At 48.2% G+C, this 20,359-nt stretch overlaps 3 protein-coding genes across 15 annotated transcripts in view; 2 read left to right on the plus strand and 1 right to left on the minus strand.

Annotated features, from left to right (window-relative positions):
- The window catches only part of UBAP2L (ubiquitin associated protein 2 like), a 37,896-nt gene extending 32,548 nt beyond the window's left edge, over positions 1–5,348 (minus strand). For 2 of the 6 annotated variants that reach the window (XM_087913898.1, XM_087913895.1), the window contains exon 1: positions 5,089–5,176. The gene's annotated coding sequence lies outside the window, so the exon portion shown is untranslated. Of the gene's footprint in view, positions 1–5,084; positions 5,177–5,246 lie in introns of those variants that run through there. The other 4 variants (XM_087913896.1, XM_087913899.1, XM_087913897.1 and 1 more) reach the window with 4 other exon arrangements.
- Positions 5,349–5,454: 106 nt separating this feature from the next.
- On the plus strand, positions 5,455–11,722 carry LTAP1 (lipid transport auxiliary protein 1). The gene is made up of 7 exons (XM_026723480.2): positions 5,455–6,297; positions 7,636–7,737; positions 8,880–8,997; positions 9,095–9,148; positions 10,183–10,349; positions 10,515–10,573; positions 10,802–11,722. Exons 1-7 carry the CDS (start codon positions 6,145–6,147, stop codon positions 10,995–10,997), a joined length of 849 nt encoding a protein of 282 aa, XP_026579265.1. The 5' UTR covers positions 5,455–6,144; the 3' UTR covers positions 10,998–11,722.
- A 7,946-nt stretch (positions 11,723–19,668) lies between these two features.
- Positions 19,669–20,359, plus strand: part of TPM3 (tropomyosin 3) — a 36,763-nt gene continuing 36,072 nt past the window's right edge. For all 8 annotated transcript variants that reach the window (XM_087914032.1, XM_087914028.1, XM_087914036.1 and 5 more), the window contains exon 1: positions 19,669–19,880. In XM_087914032.1, the coding sequence (XP_087770158.1) occupies positions 19,767–19,880 (114 nt within the window). In that variant the 5' untranslated portion in view covers positions 19,669–19,766. The remainder of the gene's footprint in view (positions 19,881–20,359) is intronic.

The following is a 20,359-nucleotide window of genomic DNA, read 5'->3' on the forward strand; positions in this document are numbered from 1 at the left end:
AAAAATCCCAGGCAGCAAATGGCTTGTGGAAGGAAACATTTTCAATCCACGGGACCAGGCCGGTTTGCCAAACCAAGTTTTAGCCTGGGCAGCAAACACACACACACACACACACACACACACAGAGGTGGGAGAAAGAAAGTGATGCAACAAGGTTCGTGTTCTGTCTCCTGGCTCAGAAATTGAGCCCTTATCTTTGGAGACAGGGGGGGAAGAAAAGAGAACGGGGTCTTGTTAAGCTAAAGGCACATTTTTTAGGGAACCAAGACGTGAAATGTATGCTTGGGAAGGAAAATCTCTCTCCGGTGTCTATTTATGGCACACCTGGCATTCTTATAATTGTAATATACAGCAGGGATTTCCAAAAGAGCTGCTTTTGAGCTCTCCGGACCAGTGACAGTGCAGGGTGTACGCAACAGGAGTATCAAGAGAGACCCGAAAGGTGTTAAGGCCGAGGCACAAAATTGGGAAGAAGTAAACAAAATCTTCTCAGGCCGCGATAACAGAAGAACTTTATTGTATTAACGTCCTCTGGATATTCCCAAAAGGAGCCATTTCTGGCTACAGCCAGCCAGCCAAACAGGAGTTGGCGTTCCTGGATGCTTGATTTTTTTTTTCTCTCTCTCCTTTTCCACCACTTCCTCACAAGAGAACCCCGTGAAAAATGGGGTGCGCCCAGCTCCAATGGAGGTACACACCTGCCTGGCTTACTCGGCGGCCTCCGCTAAAAAAGGAAGAGATGGCAGGTGATGGGAGAGATTTTAGAGAGAGAGGCTGCCAGCCGAGCCAGCACAGTTGGGAAGAAGGAAAATCCACCTGACTTTAGCATCCGGAGGAGCGAGATTTGCCCGGGTGGGGGGGGATTTGTCCACGTCTCACAACTTCATCCTGAAAAGTTATTGGCTGCTTCTCAGGAGCCGGGGACACCTCCCCATGGGTCCAAACGGCCTTGCCAGCTTCGGGCGAAGTGAAACCTGGCTCCAAAGATGCCTGGTCAATGTTTGGGGAAGAGATGGGAAAAGACAAGCTTTTTAAAAAAAAAAAACCTCCAGATTTCTTTCTTTTTTTAAAAAAAAATATATAAAACTTCAGTTTTCTTTGAAAGAAAGGAAGAAAAAGAAAAAGAGAAAGAAAAGAAAGGAAAGGAAAGAAAAAAAATTAAGACAAGGGAAGATTCAATGTTCTGGAGAGGGGGTTGTTAAATCTTTTAATTTTATTCTCAAGGACTGAGGAAAACAAGTCCCTGGCTGGAGACTTTTGATTAGGGGAGATTCTAACAAATGGTGCTTCTTTACAAGAGTGAAAATCCACAAGCACGAGAAAGCAAACCCTTTTGTCAAGATGGGTTACTTTGCAGAAGACGACGTCTAAGGGGACACCGGTTTTGCCTATATCCCACGATCGACTTCAACACGATTCGCGAAATGGGCCGGATAGCGGGATTAAAGTGACTCTTGGCTCTCTTCCTCTCTCTCCAAAGTAGCCTTCTGCTCCTTGAAGACATCCTGCTAAAGACCAATAGGCCACTGCTTATCCTCCATCCCCTTATGAACCCAAACAAATGGCAATAAATTCACCACCAGATAGCAAATGTTTCAAAGACCGGTAATAAAGATGGAAGTGGTTTAAAAAAAAAAACACAAGATCAGGAATTTGGACAAAAGATAGTTGAGTAAACGTGTCTCATTTAAAGAATAGCAGTTCTCTCACCTTGCTGTCAGGTGAAGAAGGCCAAAAGGGTGTAAGATCAAGGTAGCTAGACTATATGAAAATGGAACGTACACTAGTCTTCCCAAAACTAATCTCTGAAAGAGTTTGCTCCGTGGTCCAACCTATGCAATCGCAGTGTTATTCTTTCCCATGTTATTCCTGAAAGAGGGTAATTCTTGGATTACAGCTTCCATCCAGGGAGAGCAAGCTTCTAATCATTCATAGGCCACTTTTTTTCTGTCCAGGGATAATTCATTGCTTGTTGATTTCTGAACTGAGGCCTCTCTGCTTTCCAAATTGCTAACTACTATCTTCAAACAGCAGCATGAAAGCAGGAACTTTCTCTGTTAACAAGTTCAGAAGGGACGAAAAAACAACAACATGGCATCTTGAGCTTACAAAGAGAGGCTGGGTTAACAGGGCCTTTTCTTTAAAAGACAAAATAGAGATAGCACTGTTTTCAACAAGATTGTAGTTCCTCGCATGTCCATCTGGAAGTAAGACTGACTTACCTCAGAATAAACACAAAAGAAGAGCAGTCCAACGGAAAAAATAAGAACACAAAACGCAGATTGCTGAAATAGGCAAGGAGGATTCACGATTACATTTTGTTAGGAAAAGTACACTGCTTACCACAAAAAAAACAAAAACAAACCTCAAATTCTTTTCATTTCTTTCGGGACATAAGGAAGCACCTAATGTTTTGGAGGACAATGAAATGCTCGGCTGATTGAGAAGATTGGAGCATCATTCCTGAGAAAAATATTATGGTTGATTTTGCTTGAATGTCCTTGAGAAAAGAATGATGCCAAGAAAAGTTAAGAAGCCAGAATGTCAACATTGCTTTTAGGCCTTAAAAAAAAAAGGAAAAGAAAAAGGGGGAAGAGAGAACACAGAGCTCGTGGGATGAGTAGGAACAGGAGGAGCAGTAAACATTTCAGAAGGATGAAAAGTTGTATCTTTTGTGGCTTTTTTGTCCATCCACTGAGAAATTGTGCTGACTTACAGCCGTTGTGAACTCCCACAATTGTGGCCTTCCTGGCTGGGAAGCGACCCAAGCTGTTTATTTGGAGAAGAAGCTATTTAAGAATATCACAAACAGTAGGACTTAAGAGAAGGAAACAGCAGGCCTGTAAGTTTCTTAGGGTTACAAAGTCCCAGGTGAAGTCACTCCCAAGGTGACACAACACAAAAAACGATTTTGTTCATTTCAGGGAAACTGCATGGGGAAGAGGTCCAGAAGACCCCGGAAAGAAAAGAAGGAAGAAAAGCGTACAGGGTAAATTCCCAGAGCCTCAGGAATTCTAGTGAGCTGAGAAGCATCTAGGAAAGTGAAAGAGAATCCCGAGGAGACCTGCCGTTGCTAACTTTGCAAGAAAAGGAATAAAATGGCCTCAAACTTCAGCCTTCAAATGCTTGTGCATCACTTTTTTCTCTGAAAATTTAAAAAAACTTCCAAGGCTCCTGGGAAAGTCTTCCAGCAAAACTTCAGGCCCAGCAGAGCCGCAGAGCACGGGGTCCAAGAGATAACAGGCAAGCACATCCATTCGCTCAGCAGCCAGGTTGGCCTGGAGTCAAGCTGGATTGAACCCCCGCTCAGCTGCAAACAAGACTGCTGGGCACCAAGCCCTCACCTCGGTTTTTTTTCTTTTCTGTTTTTAAACGGTGGGAGGATAACAAAGGAACACCCTACTGCCTTGCTGAAAAAGGAGCTGGCAGGCTTAGGAGGAGGAGGAAGAACCACACGCTCTCAAGATTGAAGAAGCCTTCGGTTTTGATTTTTTTTTTAAAAAAAAAAAGAGGATTAAAAAGCAAAATTAAAGAGATGGAGAGGATATGATAGAAGCAGGGGGGGGGGAGGAAATGAGAGGGAAATCAAGACCCTGATCTTATGCAAAAGATCTCCCCTTGGCACAGAAGAGGGATCCCTGAAGAGAGCAGATTTTTAGGAGATCTGACTTTTTAAAGGAAGTAAAATGAGACCATCCATCTTATGCAAAAGATCCCCCTGGGTGGAAGAGAGGGAGAGAGAAAGGACCGTTTTCGGTTTTAGGAGGGGTTGTTGTTTTTTTGGCCACTTTTTGTGGCAAATTGAGACTCCTGTTTTGTGCAACGGATCCCAGGTAGGGAAGGAGGGAGAAGAAGGGATCACTCCAGATTAGAATTTGGGGAGATTTCTGCCACTTTTGGAGGGGGGCAAATAAAGACGACTTGCAATCTTATGCAAAGGATCCCCCCCCCCGCGTGGAAGAGGGAAGGGGATCCGATTTGGGAGAGATTTCTGCTACTTTTGGAGGGGCCAAATAGCCAAAGGATCCCCCTGCGTGGAAGAGGAGATCACTTGAGATCAGATCTGGGGGAGGTTTCTGCCACTTTTTGAGGGGGCAAACAAGAGACTTGCAATTGCAATTTTATGCAAAGGACCCCCGTGGAAGAGGGAAGGGGATCAGATTTGGGGAGATCCCTGCCGGAGACGCTGACCTTACCCCGAGGATCTCTTCGCCCCCCATGCCAGAGGGAAGAGGCAGAAGAGATCCCGGTGGATCCCAGGAGATCCCTGCCACTTTTCCAGGAAAGGGGGGTTATAAAACACGCCTCCTGTCCAAGCCAGGAAAGGTGGTTTGACGAGGAAGGACCCAAATTTATTCAAACTCCCCACCCTCCGTCCTGTTGGCGATGCCCCTTCCCCAAAAGAGATGGGGGGTTGCCCCGTTTGAGGGGAGGGGGCAGGAAACTCCGCCAGGCCGGAGGGTGGGGGAAGCTCCGTCCAGGCCCGATTGAGCCCCGGGCCCGGCGAGGGGGTCGCAAGGCTCCGCCTCCAGGACATGGGGGTGTCCCGGGTCGCCCCTCCACGTGGGGGGTAGAAGGACCCTCCCCCTGCTTCCCGCCCCGCGGTTCCTTGGGCCCCCGAGGGCCGAGGCGAGGCCGGCGGGCCCGGGAGGAAACAATGAAGCGGCGCTTCCTCGAGGGGGAAGCGGCCTCGCCCGGGCAGGAAGGGCCGCCGCTCTTCGCGGCGGGGGGGGGGAAAGAGAGGGAGGGAGGGGCCTGCGGGGAGTTCCCGGGCCTCGGGGTGGGTCATCGGAGGCTCAAAGAGAGACGATGGAATCCGATACGGTCGAAAAGTGGAAAAAAAAAAATCCTTTCCCTCCCGCCTTCCGGGGTCTTTCCGGGGGTCGAGGCCGACTTTGGGCGCGCCCGGCCCGGCTTGGCGTGCTACGCGAGTCCCCGGCTTCAGCCCGGCCGACTAGGCCTCGACGGAGGCGCTCTCGACCGGAACTCGCCCGCCTCCTCACGCCCCCTTCCTCCCCTTCAGGCCGGCAGGGAAAAAACCCTCCCGGAGGCCCCGGCCGAGCCGCGGCCGCCGCGCCAGATACCCGCCTCCGCCGCGCCGTCGCCGCCGCCGCTGCCGCCGGTTCCCGGGAATCGCCTCATAAAAGTAAAGCGGGGATTATCGCGCGGGGGGGGGGAGGGAGAAGGAGGAGGCGGGGCCGGCTCTTAAAGGGGCCGCGCGCCATTTTTCCTCTTTTTTTTTTTACCTCAGCCGCCGCCGCTGCCGCCGCCGCCGCCACACACGCACACTGACAACTGAAGCCAGCGCGGGCGAGGCGCCGCCCCTTCGGCCACGTGACGCGCGGGGGGCTGGGCCGCGCGCGCGGGGTGGGGTGGGGGTGGGGGGACGCCCGGCGTCAGGTGGCCGCGGCACGCCCCCTTCGCCCGCGGGACAGCGCTAGTGCGCCTGCGTGCGGGGGAGGAGATTGGGGGGGAAGAAAAGGGGAGGAGGAGGTGTGCTCCCCCTCCCTCCCTGTGTTTGTTTTCCTCGGTTCTCCCCTTTAGCCCCGCCTCTGAGCACGTGACTCTGTTTGGCTCCCTCTTTTTCTTTTTTTAAAAAAAATCTCTGGTCTCCGGCAGCCTACTCAACTTTTCTCCTTTAATGTTAAGCCTTTGTGAAAGAGATTATAGATAGTTCCGGCTCCTGTGCGACAGGGCCTCCCACAATGCGGGGTTGGGCCACGCAAAAACAAAGCGTGGGCAAACGGAGGGAAATCTCTAACCGATGCTTTGATGATTTGCTCGCTCGTCTCCCCGCCCGGGTTAACTCTGGAACTTTTGGGGTTTACTTTTTAAATTTAATTTGGAGCGTTGGCTAACGCCGCAATTCTAACCCCCCCCACCTTCCCTTGAGAACCGGACGTGTCGGGCGTGGAGAACGCCTTTCTCTTGAGCTTTCCAATATGGCGAGCCGCCTTTCTCTTCGTGGTTTTCCTCCACTGCTTCCGGTCAGCTGACACCCCCCAACTTCCTCTCCTTAACATTTTGCCCGTCTGGTTGGGCCTGGAGGCGTGGTCATAGCCACGTGACCGGCGCGCGGGCGGCTCCGGCGGCGGCCATGTTGTGCGGCCCTGAGGGCGGCCGGGCCAGGAGCCTCGCCCGGCCATGGCGGGCTCCGCTTCCTCCGCCTCCGCCGTCTCGTCCTCCGCTTCTTCCTCCTCCTCTTCCTCCTCTTCTCCCTCTCCCTCTTCACCGGCCCCGTCCAGTAACTGGCTTTCCGGGGTGAACGTGGTGCTGGTGATGGCCTACGGGAGCCTGGTGAGGCCAATCCGCGACCCTCGGATGCCTTTCGCCTTTTTCCCTTACGACGGGAGGAGTGCTTGGACTACAGAGCCCATCGCCCGCAGCCACTGCTGCTTCAGGGCTGGAAACGCAGCAGAGCGAGGGGCGGGGAAGAAACTAGGCGGGGAAAAGGAGAGTTGCCTTGGGCGATGGGCTTTGTAGTCTTCGGGCTTTGCAGTCCATGGGGAGGGAGGGATTGGTTTGGGTGATGGGAGTTGGAGTCCTCACCTTTGGAAAGCGGAGAGACGCGAGAGCCTCCGTTTGATTTGCTATTATGAATATTACTGCACATAATATTAATATGTAAAATATGAATTACAATATACTTTGTAAGAATCGCCTTGCAGGGGGAGATGGGAGGCCTTAAAAAGGTAATAAAAAAATAAACGGAAAAAAGAATTGCTGCTTTTATGATTTGTTGGCTAGCCAGATGTTTAGACTGGGCCTGGCCTTTTGCAGCCCTTCCTATGATGATCACTATTCATTTACTCTTCTTAATTTTATTGCTGTTTATTGCTGATGAATTAATTACAAATACAATACTAGATTAATCATATATGTTGATATATGCCAATATTGCTACGGTTGTCTGTATATGCAATGCTGGGATGTTTAGACTGGATTTGGCAATTGGAATCCTTCCTATTATTAATAGCATTATTAGTATTCATTGCTGTTTGTAGTCTTTGTTATTACTCTTTATTACTACTATAGTAGGACTACATTGGGTTAATTGCATGTGTCAATGATGTACATTAATATTGTTACATTACTTTTATAGTTTGTCAAACAATCAGCCGGTTGTTTAGATTCAATTTGGCTTTTTGGAGCCCTTCTTGTTACTATTACTATTATTACCACTATTATTATTATTATTTTATTTAAACATGAAACAGTCAACTGCAGATTTAAAAATGTATCACAAATACTATTGACTGGCCCTGATGGTTGATACGGGTTGCTGCCAGCATCCTAAGTATCAACCAAGTTTTTAAATTATTATTGTTGTTATTATATTATATATTTAGTCTTCAAGTCCATTCACAGTCTGGGACAAGGAATAACTTAACAGTTCAAGTCCTAACCAAGGACCTAAGAATTGTTAAAGTAACATCATTGCTATTGTTTGCTGGGTTTTATCGGGGTTCAAACTTTTCTCTGGGATTCAAACCTTCCAGGGTCATCCCCCTTCCCACTACACCTCTGCGAGGTAGGCTAAGCTGTCCCTCATAGCTGGGGTGGGTCCCCTCCGCTTCTCCAGCCTCCTCCCTTCATCGGGACCGCTCACTGACCCTTCCTTTGCCTCCTCTCCAGGTCTTCGTCCTGCTCTTCATCTTCGTCAAGAGACAGATCATGCGCTTCGCCATGAAGTCTCGCCGGGGCCCCCACGTGCCGGTGGGCCAACACGCCCCCAAGGTTGGTGAACAAACCGGGGTCTTTTCCCCTCTTTTCCTGGGGGGACTTCTTGAATTCGCCTAGACCCCTCTGATTTCAGCCTTAAAAAATGAAGGAGGAGGACTGTGGGTCCTTGGTGCTGTCTGTGCTTGGTGGTTTTCTTGCAGACATTTCATGACCGAACTAGGTAACATCATCAGTACTGGAAGGGAGGGCAGTTTGCTCTCTATTTAGTTATAGCAACCCCCCCCCCCTCTAGTTGGCTCAGGAACCGTCTGCAGAGACCACCCAGGACACTAGTCCTCCTCCTCGCCACAAACCTCCCTCCCTTCTAGTCCTGATGATGTTACCTAGTGGAGTCATGAAACATCTGCAAGAAACCCACTGAGCTCAGGGGGCTCCAAGCACCCTTCATTTCATCCCTTGAGCACCAAATCTTCTCCTTTATCAGCGATTCTAGAGTCGGTGCACGTTATAATCTCATTGGCCTGCAACCTCAGGAGCCTCTTCATCATCATAATTTTTGCAAATCTTGACTGCTCCGTAACAGAGGCCGATAACGTTCGCGGTTTGCAAAAGGAGAGCCAAATCCATGAGAAATTGGTCCTCCAGTCAGGAGTAATCTATCTAGAATAGAGTAGAGTAGAATAGAATGAGGATAGGATAGGATAGGACAGGACAGGACAGAATAGGACAGAATATAATAATGTAGAGTAGAATTAGAATTAGAATTAGAATAGAATAGAACAGAAATTAATGGAATAGGATAGGATTCTTTATTGGCCAAGTGTGATTGACACACAAGGAATTTGTCTTGGTGCAAATACTCTCAGTGTACGTAAAATAATTTGTCAAGAATCATCAGGTACAACACTTAATGATAGTCATAGGGTACAATAAGCGATCAAATCATACTAGGAAACAGTCAATATACATTGTAAGGATGCAAGCGACAAAGTTACAGTCCTACAGTCACAAGTGGGAGGGGATGGGTGATAGGAGTGATGAGAAGATTAATAGTAATAGTAGTGCAGACTTTGTAAATAGTTGGACAGTGTGGAGGTAATGATTTGTTTATGGGCACAAAGTAGCAGAGTTTTACTCGGAGAGGTCCGGCGTGTGGAGCTAATCCTTCTCTCCTTTCAATTCCTCTCTCCATTCAGGGACTCAAGGAAGAGATCGACATCCGGCTATCCCGGGTTCAGGACATCCGATATGAGCCCCGGCTGCTGCTGTACAGCGACACTCGAATGCTACAACTCGAGTCGCCTAGAAACCCATGTACTGGACTCCAGCATCGGCGGGTGGGTGGGACGAGGGCAGAAGCCTGGGGGAGACCCGGCCCCAACTAAGCTTCTCCCCTGTTTTCCCATTTCAGTCCCTTACAACTACGTGTATCGGATGAAGGCTTTGGACGCTGTCCGAGACACAGGTAAAAAAAAAAAACGAGAAGGCGTCCGGCAGAGCAACGAGAGGTTCGGTTTTTGCATTTGGTTTGGTTGCATTTCAGCTGCCCCCCAGCCCCGGGGGGGGAGTGGGGGGCAACGTGGACTGTGAGAAGATCATCGGGTGGGGAGGGAGGGGGTTGCTGCGTTTTGGAAAAAGCCTTTGACGCGCCTCTGTTTCGGGAAACTTTTGGTTTTCAAGGTGACTTCGTTAGATGTTGTGTCAGAGCCAGTTTGGTGTCAGTTAAAAGCATCGAGTTGGAAACCAGGAGACAGGGAGTTCTAGTTTTGCCCTAGACAGGGAAGCCAGCTGGGTGACTTTGGCCCAATCACCAGGAGACGGGGAGTTCTAGTCCCGCCTTAGGCATAAAAGCCAATCACTAGGAGACTGGGAGTTCTAGTCCTGCCTTAGGCATGAAAGCTGATTGGGTGACTTTGGGCCAATCACCAGGAGACGGGGAGTTCTAGTCCCGCCTTAGACATGAGAGCCAATTGGGTGACTTTGGGCAAAATCACCAGGAGACGGGGAGTTCTAGTCCCGCGTTAAGGCATGAAAACTGATTGGGCGACTTTAAGCCAACCATCGGGAGGTTGTGAGTTCTAGTCCCATCTTAGACATGAAAGCCCGCTGGGTGACTTTGGGCCTGTCCCTCTTGGTCCTAGGGAGGAAGAAATGGCAACCCTCTTCTTTATCATAATATACATAAGTTCTTTATCCATAAGTTCTTTATCTTTATCCATAAGTTCTTCTGAAAATCAGACACCATTGAACAAAAGGAAAAAAAAATAAGTTATTGATAAAAAATACATATTTACCCGGAAGGATGTATTTGAACCGTCTCAGGATTCCACGACGCCCCAGGCCAAACCTGGGCTCGTTGCAAAAATAAAAATAAAATAAAAATCAGCTTGTAGCAATTGTTGCCCCCACCCCCTCCTCAAAAAAAAATAAAAATAAAAATCCAACCCTGCCACGCTTGTGGGCGTGAACCGCGTGCCCCTCCTGCGCTTCCCTCCGCAGAGATCCCCTACTCCATGGAAGGCCGCTACCCCAAGTTGCTGATGGAGAAAAACTTCCAGACTTACCTGTTGGATCTCTGCAACTCCAGCAGCTCTTTGAAGGGGCTCCGCAAGACTCTGATCGATACCCTCCTGGACGGGTACGAGAACGCCCGCTACGGGACAGGGGTGAGTGTGTCGTGCGTGTGTCCCCCCACCTCACTCCCCTTTGGCTCCCGGGGGCTGGAAGGGGGCTAGGGGGAAGGGGGTGCCTGTCCGTCGAGCCTTCCAGTTCAGGCAGCTTTAAAAGACACGGGTGGGTGGTTTTTCCGCCCCCTTCTCTTTCTGCCACAGGCATTCGGCAAAGTGGAATTCCTCCGCTTCCAGGAGGCCTTGAATGAGCTGGTGACCATGTGAGTTTGGCAGAGGGGCTGCAGGCGAGGGAAAGGGGGGCTGGATAACCGAAGAGTGGGAAGGGCACCTCGGAGGTCTTCTAGTCCAGCCCTAGGCCACTTCGCACGGTGGTAGAAGGTCCCCAGCGGTTTTTTTCCCCCTGAATCTGGGTTTCACACCTGGGCAGGTGGGTTGGTTGGTTGGTTTTTTTTTTCCTTGCCTTTAAATGTAGCCCCTCCTTCCCGCAGCATCAAAGCCCGGGGCGAGAGCAGCCAGCGGCAGCATCAGTCGGCCGCCAAGGACCTGACCCACTCCTCCGACCTTTCCAGCCCCACCATCCAGGTCACCTACCTCCCTACCAGCCAGAAGAGCAAACGAGCCAAGCACTTCCTGGAACTCAAGAGTTTCAAAGACAACTACAACACGCTGGAAAGCACCCTGTGACACCCCCCCCACCCACCCCGACCTCCCCCTGCCCAGGAGGGGGCACCTATTCCCTCCCCCAAATGTGGACCAATAGAGCTGGCCTTGCCTCTACTTCCCTTCGTGGCTGCGTTTGGAAGCCTTGCTGTGAAAACCTGGCGGGATGGAGGGAGGTGGGAGGAGAATAGCTGCCTCCCTTCCCGTCTCCAAAGCGAACCCTGGATAGTTTCCTCCCCCCATTATTCTTATTTTTTTCTTATTTCCCCCCCTTCCATCTCTTATTTATTGACAAAAGACTCGTCCATCCCAGCATGCCGAACAAAAAAAAAACAAACCAAGATCGGGCCAAGTTTTACAAGACTTTTTTTTTTGCCCCCGCTGCGGGAAACTTTATACCGGACTTTTCCACTTTGGACGACGTTGGCCGGAAAGTGGCGTGGCGGTGGACGTTGCCGTGTCCACGGATGCGAGAGAAGGTTCCACGCGGCGTGGGACGTGTCCAGTGGGAGCATTTCCACGTTTCCAGAGCAGGGAAGGATCGTCCCAAGAGAAAGAAAGAAAAAACACAAAATTTTGTGCCCTCTTTTTACACTTCAAAGAGCCACGGCCACGTGGCACCATGTCCCGTGTCCTTCGGGGACGTGGCCCCTTCTCCAGATCTCGTTCCTTGGAACGGACTTGCTCAGCCTCCTCTCTTTGAGTTGGGCAGTTTGAAATAAAAACGGGCAGTTTGCCTCACAAACACAGACACACACACACACTTCCTTTGCGGGTTTTTGTGTCCAAAGATGGTTAGAAAAGTCCCCTCCAGAATAAAGGAAACCAGGTTTTGGGTGGGTAGGAAGGGGCGGTGGTGGAAATAACCTGGTTTGCCAACAATTTGCAGGGTTGTTGTTGTTTTTTTTCCATCCTGCAACAATGGACAAACGTGGCTTTATTTTTGGTGCCTGTTGGGAGCCGAAGCGATGGCGAATTTTGCTCTCGATTTAAGAGGGCAACGCTTGGATTTCATGAAACATCGTTTGAGGCGGAGGGATGGCGGCTTTTGTTTTTAAAAAGATGGTTCCTTGCAGATTAGGCAGAATTGCAGTCCTTCCGTATGAAAATTAATAGAACATAGAATTCTTTTATTGGCCAAGCGTGATTGGGCACACAAGGAATTTGTCTTTTTAATCCTTAAAAAGTCGAGAGCAACCAAACATCCCAAAATTAATGTTTCATCCCAAAATTCAGCCCTTGATTTGACTACAAACACCCCCAAACTCTATCAGAAATGAGACCCTGCAAGGCCACCTGCTCCGAGAGGCTGCGCCAACGCTACAAGTCTCACAAAGACTCATTTCTGGCGGAGTTTGGGGGAGAGAAAGGAAGACTTCTGCGGCTTCTGCTGCTTTCCTTGCATGAAGCCAAAAGTCTCTCCCCCTCTCTCTCTTTCTCTCCCCCTGAGAACGGAGCTGGAGACGGGATCCGGCGATCCCAAATAAAGAACGAACGATCGGTAGGAAAACGAGGTGGGATTTTCCTGCAGATTTTGGGGGGGATTTTCCCAGGGTCTCTGGTCCGCAGGATTTAAAAGTGTGAGTTTGGTGGTCCCTGAGGTCCAAAAGGTTCTGGCGACCCCTGTTTTAGAAGCTGGATGGACCAATCTTTCTTTTTTTTTGCCCGTCCTTCAAATTGCCCCGTTTTTAATTCTTTTTACATAGAAATCTCAGCTTTCCCCCCACCCTCCGTTAAAAAAAACCCCCACCCAAATTGTTCTCTCGAAACTAATCAGCTTTTCAATTGGACCTCGTGTCTCTTAGCTGGTTGCGTGAAAGCCAGCTGACACCCAGCTTGAGGGCTCATCAAACAAGAAGCGGGGGGTGAAGGAGGGAGGGGTGGGGCTGTTCCATTTTGAGGCCATCTTGTCAGTAAGCGGAATCAGCCCTCCGTGTGATGAGTCCACGGGCAATCCAAGCATCGAAGGTCAACGGCGAAGCCGGGAGGACGGCTAATAGCTTCGCTGGAAGGTTGGGAGCCTCTTGAGATCAACCAACCAACCAAGAGGGGGTTAGACCTCTTGGTGTCTCCCCTCGAAATGGGTTGACACCCCACCGCCCAAACGACGAATTTGAAGGGGAAAAAAAAAGGGCAGAACTTCGTTCCAGCGCTCGGAATAACAAAAGAGTTGGAAGGGACCTTGGAGGTCATCTAGTCCAACCCCCTGCTGAAGCAGGAGACCCTGGTCCGTATTCAGACAAAGGGCTTCTTAAAAAGCCTCCAGTGACGGAGGTCCCACAACTTGGTTAATTGTCCTCCCTAATTCGGAAATTTCTCCTTCCTTCTAAGTTGCTTCTCGCTCCTTGGTTAGTTTCCATCCGTTGCTTCTTGTCCTGCCTTTAGATGGTTTGGACAATAAGTTGACCCCCCCCTCTTCTTGGGGGCTGACCCCCAAATACTAGAAGACTGCTAGCCTGCCTTTAGTCCTTGTCATTAAACTAGACACCCCCAATTCCTGCAACCGTTCTTCGTATGTTTCCTCCTCCAGTCCTCGAATCATCTTCGTTGCTCTTCGCTTCGCTCTTTCCAACATCTCAACTCAGGTTGTTCCTGGTTCCTTCCTGAATTTGGAAAGTTGACCCTCCCCAACCAAGGCTGGCTTGATGTGGAGGTGGGGCGACCCGGCGTGGTTCTTTCTGGCCAGCTGCCCCTTCCTTTCTCAAGGTCGATGGAGACGTGCCCAGCCAACCGTGTGCCTTCAACGGTCCCGGGGCGACGATGGCCATTTGGATGAAGGGAGAGGTCGATAAGCTAGCATTGGAGCTCCACCAGGGACGGAACGAGGCTGGTGGGCTTGGGGCGGGGTGGGTGGGTGGGTGGATTGAGAAGAATTAGGGTTGCAGTAATGTCCAAGGACATGTGACAATAATTAGCTGGGATGAATCGAAAGGCTGCATTGCACAGGGCTTCATTTGAGCGGGTGGGGGGCCATTTTTCCATCCTGGTTTAGTCGAAATAAACCAATTTATTTCTCCCTCTCTGCCATTGTTTCCACATTCGCACCCCCAAAGCTGATTTTTTTTCCCCCCTTCACGAATACTTCTCAACGTTGCCATTGAACGTGGTTTTCCGCAAGCCACAAATGTTCGTTTGGGCTAAAGAAGGCCAAAGTATCTAGTAGGAGGAGAATAGAATTAGAACAGAGCAGAACAACAGAACAGAACAGAACAGAACAGAATAGAATAGAATAGAATAGAATGAAGAAGAGGAATGGAATGGAATAGAATAGAATAAGAAAAGGAATAGAAGGAATGGAATGGAATAAGAATAAAATAGAATAGAATAGAATAGAATAGAATAGAAATAAGAATAGAATAGAAATATATGGAATAGAATAGGAATTAGAATAAGAATAGAATAAAAATATATGGAATAGAATAGAATAGGAATTAGAATAAGAATAGAAATATATGGAATAGAATAGAATAGGAATTAGAATAAGAATAGAATAGAAATATATGGAATAGAATAGAATAGGAATTAGAATAAGAATAGAATAAAAACATATGGAATAGAATAGAATAGGAATTAGAATAAGAATAGAATAGAAATATATGGAGTAGAATAGAATAGGAATTAGAATAAGAATGAAATATATAGAATAGAATAGGAATTAGAATAAGAATAGAAATATATGGAATAGAATAGAATAGAATGAAGAAGAGGAATGGAATAGAATAGAATAGGAATTAGAATAAGAATAGAATAGAAATATATGGAATAGAATAGGAATTAGAATTAGACTAAGAATAAGAATAGAATAGAAATACATGGAATAGAATAGGGAATAGAATCGAATAGAATCGAATCGAACAGAATATTTTAGTGGCCAAGTGTGATTGGACACAGAATTTGTCCTGGTGCAAATGCTCTCAGTGTGCATAAAAGAAAAGAGACATCCGTCAAGAGTCAAGAATCATCAGGCGCAACACTTAATAAGAGTCATAGGGGACAATAAACTCGATGAATCTATGGTGGCTCCATGAGAGAAACTTTTCCCACGTGTTTGCTTCAACCAGAAGGAGCCCACTGGTGTCCCCCTCCTTTCTTCCCCCCACCCCAAAAGGAGAAAATAACATTTAATTTAAACCTCCATCTTATCTCTTGTGTTTTTTGAGTAAAAAGTATGGTAGACAGTCCAGGGTACGGAGAGAGGTTGATGGGCTATTGATGAAACACGGAGATGGGACGAAAAAAATAAAATAAAAATCAATATGGATGATTGATCTCCGGAGCGTTAAGGGGTGGGCAGCGAAAAGGGGCACAGCCATTTGCGCCTCTCGGGCGCCCGAGGGCAGCCAGAGATGGTTATAAAGGGGAGAACCTGGCAAAGTGGCAGAAGGGTGCCAGGAAGGGCTGTGATGCAGGTAAGACGGAAAATTGAGCACAGGTAGGGACAAAGGACCGACTTATGCAGGTAGAAAAGCGGGCAGAGAGAGAGGGGGGGATAAATGGATGGAGGAAATCCAGTTTTTTTCAAATTTTGGGCACCTCCTGGCGCTGAATTTAAACCGGGGATGAGTTTGGTCTGTCCCAGCAGCAGTTTTGGGCTGAATGACAACGTCTTTGGCTGGCTTTATTCGTGGGGCGATCAAAAAGGGCATTTCAGTTTTTATTGGAATAGGTCAGGGGATTTTCCCCCTGTTTTCTTGGCTTGGTCCAAAAATTGATATAGGAGAAAGCAGAGGCTGGGAGAGGCTTGTAAACCTGCAGGTGGAGAGCGTGCCTTCCTTCCCACGGTTGGATGTTTAAAGGTAGACTGCGCTGGCATGCAGAAGTTCTGTTTTCTGCTGCAGTTATTAATTTTTCTCCCCTGAGTGTAGCAGTCATTTTCTTAAGGCCGTCTAAACTAACATATAAATCCAGTCCCTTTCTCCCTTCCTTCATCTTCCTTCCCTATCTATCCATCCATCTCCTTCTCTCCCTACCTTCTGTCTCCTTTTTTCTTCTTCTCTTCCTTTCTTCCTGATCTATCTAACCCTCTCCCTCTTTCCTAACCCTTCCTTCCTTCCCCTCCTTCCTCTTCCCTTCCTTTTTTCCCGATCTATCCAACCATTTCCCTTTCCTATCTTTTTCCTTCCTTCCTTCCTTCCTTCCTTCCTTCCTTCCTTCCTTCCTTCCTTCCTTCCTTCCTTCCTTCCTTCCCTTTCCTAACCCTTCCTTCCTTCCTTCCCTTCCTTCCTTCCCTTTCCTAACCCTTCCTTCCTTCTTACCCTATCTATCCATCCATCTCCTTCCTTCCTTCCTTCCTTCCTTCCTTCCTTCCTTCCTTCCTTCCTTCCCTCCCTTTCCTAACCCTTCCTTCCCTTCCTTCCTTCCCTTTCCTAACCCTTCCTTCCTTCTTACCCTATCTATCCATCCATCTCCTTCCTTCCTTCCTTCCTTCCTTCCTTCCTTCCTTGCATGAAACCAACTCCAGTTATCTGGTTTCCCATAAAAGTTGTGGTGCAACAGGCTACCTAAATCCCCGGTTAAGTACCGTGTGAGGTTTCGGCAGGGAGGCGCCAACTTTTCAAGAGCAACCTGTGTGTCTCACAACCTGTGAGATAGCCTCACAACCCGTGATAGCCTTACCAGATAGCCTCACAACCTGTGTTACTAACTGAGCAGCAATTCCCTACACCAACAAGGTCATAAAAATATGGCAAACTTCCCTTAACAGCTCTTCTTGCGTAGACGCAGAAATGTTGGGTTCTACTTTTTAGAAAAGTAAAAAAAGACGGGAGGAGTCATAAATTAGAGGAATGTAATCCACACAAACAACGTTAGTGGGTGCATCTACCCCAAACCGCCCTCATCTTTCTCTCTTTCTCTCTCTTTTTTGCAGGTCCATCTTGGCCCCGAAAGAGTCTCTGCAGTTTTCCGTGCGCGGCTTCTCCCTCTCCGGCCTCTGTCTGATATGTTTGATATTAGGTTGTCCTACTGCAAAATCCAACTAAATATCAAACATATTCTGATAGCGGCCGGGATCGTTCCACGGTTTTCCAGACAGCATCCGCTGGAGAGAGCTGGGTCGCTTCTGGGTCTTTCAAACCCTCTTTCTGAGTCTGAATTTTGCAGATCTGGGGTTTGGGGAATTGAACCCCCACCAGGAGAGGGGAGGCGGGGAGGAGGGAAATGTTTGCTCAGTGGTGGGAGGGGGGGAAAAAGGAGAAAAACGTAAGAAAAAGAGACAAAACTTCCAGAGATTGTGGATGCTCCAACACGGGGAGTTTTTAAGATGAGATGGGTTAGCCGTTGGTCTGGAGTAGGGTAGGGTTGAATTAGAAGCAGGGGGTTGGACTGGATGACCTCCAAGGTCCCTCCTGATTCTGTTATTCTGTTAAAGGGACCGTGATGGTTTGGGAGGGATTTTAACAGTTTTGTTTTGATTTATTTTTATTTTATTTTATTATTATTATTTTATTTCATTATTATTATTTTATTATTTTTTATTTCATTTTATTTTATTTTATTTTATTATTTTATTATTTTATTATTTTATTTTATTTTATTTTATTTATTTAATATTTTTGTTTTATTTTTTACACCCCTCTTGTTTCAAAGCGAACCTGGGCAGCTGACAAACGTTTTTATTTTGTTTTATTTCGTTCCTAAACTCCATCCACAAACGGGACACCAGAGGGCAGGCTATTATCCTCTCTCTATATATGTTGCAATGATGCCTTTCTTGAAGAGCTGGATTTTTGCTTGCAAGCTTCAGAGCTGAGGATGGAAGTTGTGGAGGGGAGGCCTAATCCGGCTTTCTTGGGAGAAAATGAAAACAGCTTTTTGATTCTTCGCTGGGAGAAATATCTCGCTCTCTTTAAACCTCCGTGGGATAGTTTTTCCTGAAGGAAATTGGTGATGGGAAGGCTCGATGATGAATTACTGTGTTTATTACAATATTACCAAGACAAATTCCTTGTGTGTCCAATCACACTTGGCTAATAAAGAATTCTATTCTATTCTATTAATATTTGCTAATTTTGGAGGCGCCTTATCTTTGAATCTGTTCCGAAGAGAGAAGTAGAAGTCATCCCTTTTCAATCTCTTCCCTCCCTTCTTTTCCTTCCTTCTCTCCTCCTCATCTTGGTCTTTCCCATTCTTCCTTTTCCCATCCCTTTCTTCCTCTCTATCCTTAGATTTAACTTTTATTTTTTCGGGTGTGGAAACTTAAATAAAGTTACAAAAGAAAAAGAAAAGAAAAAAGAACTGTCCGTCCCCACCTCCCCCCTGTTTTTTTTTCCTTAGATCCTACAGAACTGGACCGATCTCTAAGATGCTGTAAATAAGCCACGGTTTGTTTGATCGCAGTTTAGGAAATAAACCCCGATGGGTTGGGTTGGAATCATGGGCTAAATGTCACCTGCCGTTGTAACTCCGAATAGTCCTTCCACAAATGGTTGTAAATCGAGAGCCTTCTCTGTGGCAGCCGGAGGCATCCGTGAAGCCGCTGAATGACAGGGATGGGAATGATGCCCGCCCCCAAAGGTCATCTAGTCCACCCTGCAGGAAAACCAGCTCCAGCACCCATGGGGCTTGGCTTGAGGGAGATCACCTCAAGCCTTAGTAAGGCCACACTGTACCGCATCCAGTTTGGGTCACCACACTATAGAAAAAGATGTTGAGACTCTAGAAAAAGTGCAGAGAAGAGCAACCAGGATGATGAGGGGACTGGCGGCTAAAACCATACAATGAATGGTTGCAGGAACTGGGCCTGGCTAGTCTAGGGAAGAGAAGGACCAGGGGAGACAGGAGAGCATCTTCCAATATTTGAGGGGCTGCCCCAGAGAGGAGGAAGGGGGGGGTCAAGCTATTTTCTAAAGTACCCAAAGGCCAGACAGGGAAGAATGGATGGAAACTGACCAAGGAGAGATTCAACCTGGAAATAAGGAGGAATTTTCTGACAGGGAGGACAATCAACCCATGGAACAGAAGTTGCCTTCAGAAGTTGTGGGAGCTTCATCCCTGGAGGCTTTCCAGAAGGAGACTGGACTGCCATCGGTCAGAAATGGTGTAGGGGTCTTGGGCCGGGAGGTTCGACTAGATGACCTCCAAGGTCCCTTCCAACTCTTCCAATCTGTTAGTTAATCTACCATCCCTGGAGGCTTTCAAGAAGGAGACTGGACCGCCATCGGTCAGAAATGGTGTAGGGGTCTTGGGCCGGGGGGTTGGACTAGATGACCTCCAAGGTCCCTTCCAACTCTTCCAATCTGTTAGTTAATCTACCATCCCTGGAGGCTTTCAAGAAGGAGACTGGACTGTCATCAGTCAGAAACGGTGTAGGGGTCTCCGGCTTGGGCCGTGGGGGGTTGGACTAGATGACCTCCAAGGTCCCTTCCAACTCCGATTATCTGTACCTGCCCTGCCTTTCCTCCTCTGTGGGAACAAAGCTTTCACCCCACATCCCTCCCCTTCGCCTATTTTTTTTTTCCCCAACTGAGGGACGTCTATTATTAGCGGCCAGCTGTCTCCCCCGTCGGGGCCAAATATGGCCATTGTCCTCACCCTCCAACCATCTCCCTGGGCCTCGGAGGACAATGGAGGAGGGCAGGAGGGAGATTTGGGGGTGGGGGTGGGGGGGTGGATGGAGGGAAGGGGAGGGTCAGATCCCAGAAAGGGAAGGCTGGCAAGCCAGCTGGCAGGAGGGGCCCACTATAAAAAGAGCAGAGGAGCAGTTGCCGGATTGCTATCGTGCCCCTCGCCACACCCCGTTGTCCAGTTTGCCCCTATCGATCCCGGCTTCTTCGCCCGCTGCTCGCCGCCACCATGGAAGCCATCAAGAAAAAAATGCAGATGCTCAAACTGGACAAGGAGAACGCTTTAGACCGGGCGGAACAAGCCGAGACGGAGCAAAAACACACCGAGGAAAGGAGCAAACAGGTGCGGCCAGGATTCAGCCCGGTTTTAGGGGAGACCGGGATGTGTGTGTGTGGGGGGAAGGGGCGGAAGGCGAAAAGACGGCTTGTGGTTTCTAGGGGATGCTGGCTTCCCCAAATCTAAACACCTTCCCTCAGCTCGCCTGACATTCAAACCATTCCCATTGGGCTGGGCTCTGTCCTACTTCGCAGGGCTGTTGTGCAGGTGTGGACAGGCAAGGAGGAAGGCGCCCAGCGGCCATTTTGAGAGTCAGGTGTTTTTTTTCCTCTTTTTTTTTTTCTTCTTCTCTGGCTTTGGGGTTTCAGCCTACCAAGCCTGGCTAAAATCCAACGTTTTTTTTCCCCTAAAATCCAGATTTTTTTTTCTAAAAAAAGCTCCCAAATTGGCTTACTTTTGTCCCATAAAGGAATCTGAGTTTTAGAATAAGATGAATTCTCACATTCAATACTAAGATTCCGGCTCTGACACAGAAGAACAGAGCT

The sequence above is a fragment of the Pseudonaja textilis genome, chromosome 16, assembly GCF_049901715.1.
Source record: "Pseudonaja textilis isolate UNSWEBS1 chromosome 16, rPseTex1.2, whole genome shotgun sequence".
Taxonomy (NCBI): Eukaryota; Metazoa; Chordata; class Lepidosauria; order Squamata; family Elapidae; genus Pseudonaja; species Pseudonaja textilis.

What these genes read in the sequence shown, in the direction of transcription:
- LTAP1 (XM_026723480.2), top strand. Translation starts at nt 6,145, where the DNA reads ATGGCGGGCTCCGCTTCCTCCGCCTCCGCCGTCTCGTCCTCCGCTTCT. An exon ending in TGGGCCAACACGCCCCCAAG is followed by an intron (nt 7,738 to 8,879) that starts GTTGGTGAACAA and finishes CTCTCCATTCAG; the next exon opens with GGACTCAAGGAAGAGATCGA. An exon ending in TTGAATGAGCTGGTGACCAT is followed by an intron (nt 10,574 to 10,801) that starts GTGAGTTTGGCA and finishes TCCTTCCCGCAG; the next exon opens with CATCAAAGCCCGGGGCGAGA.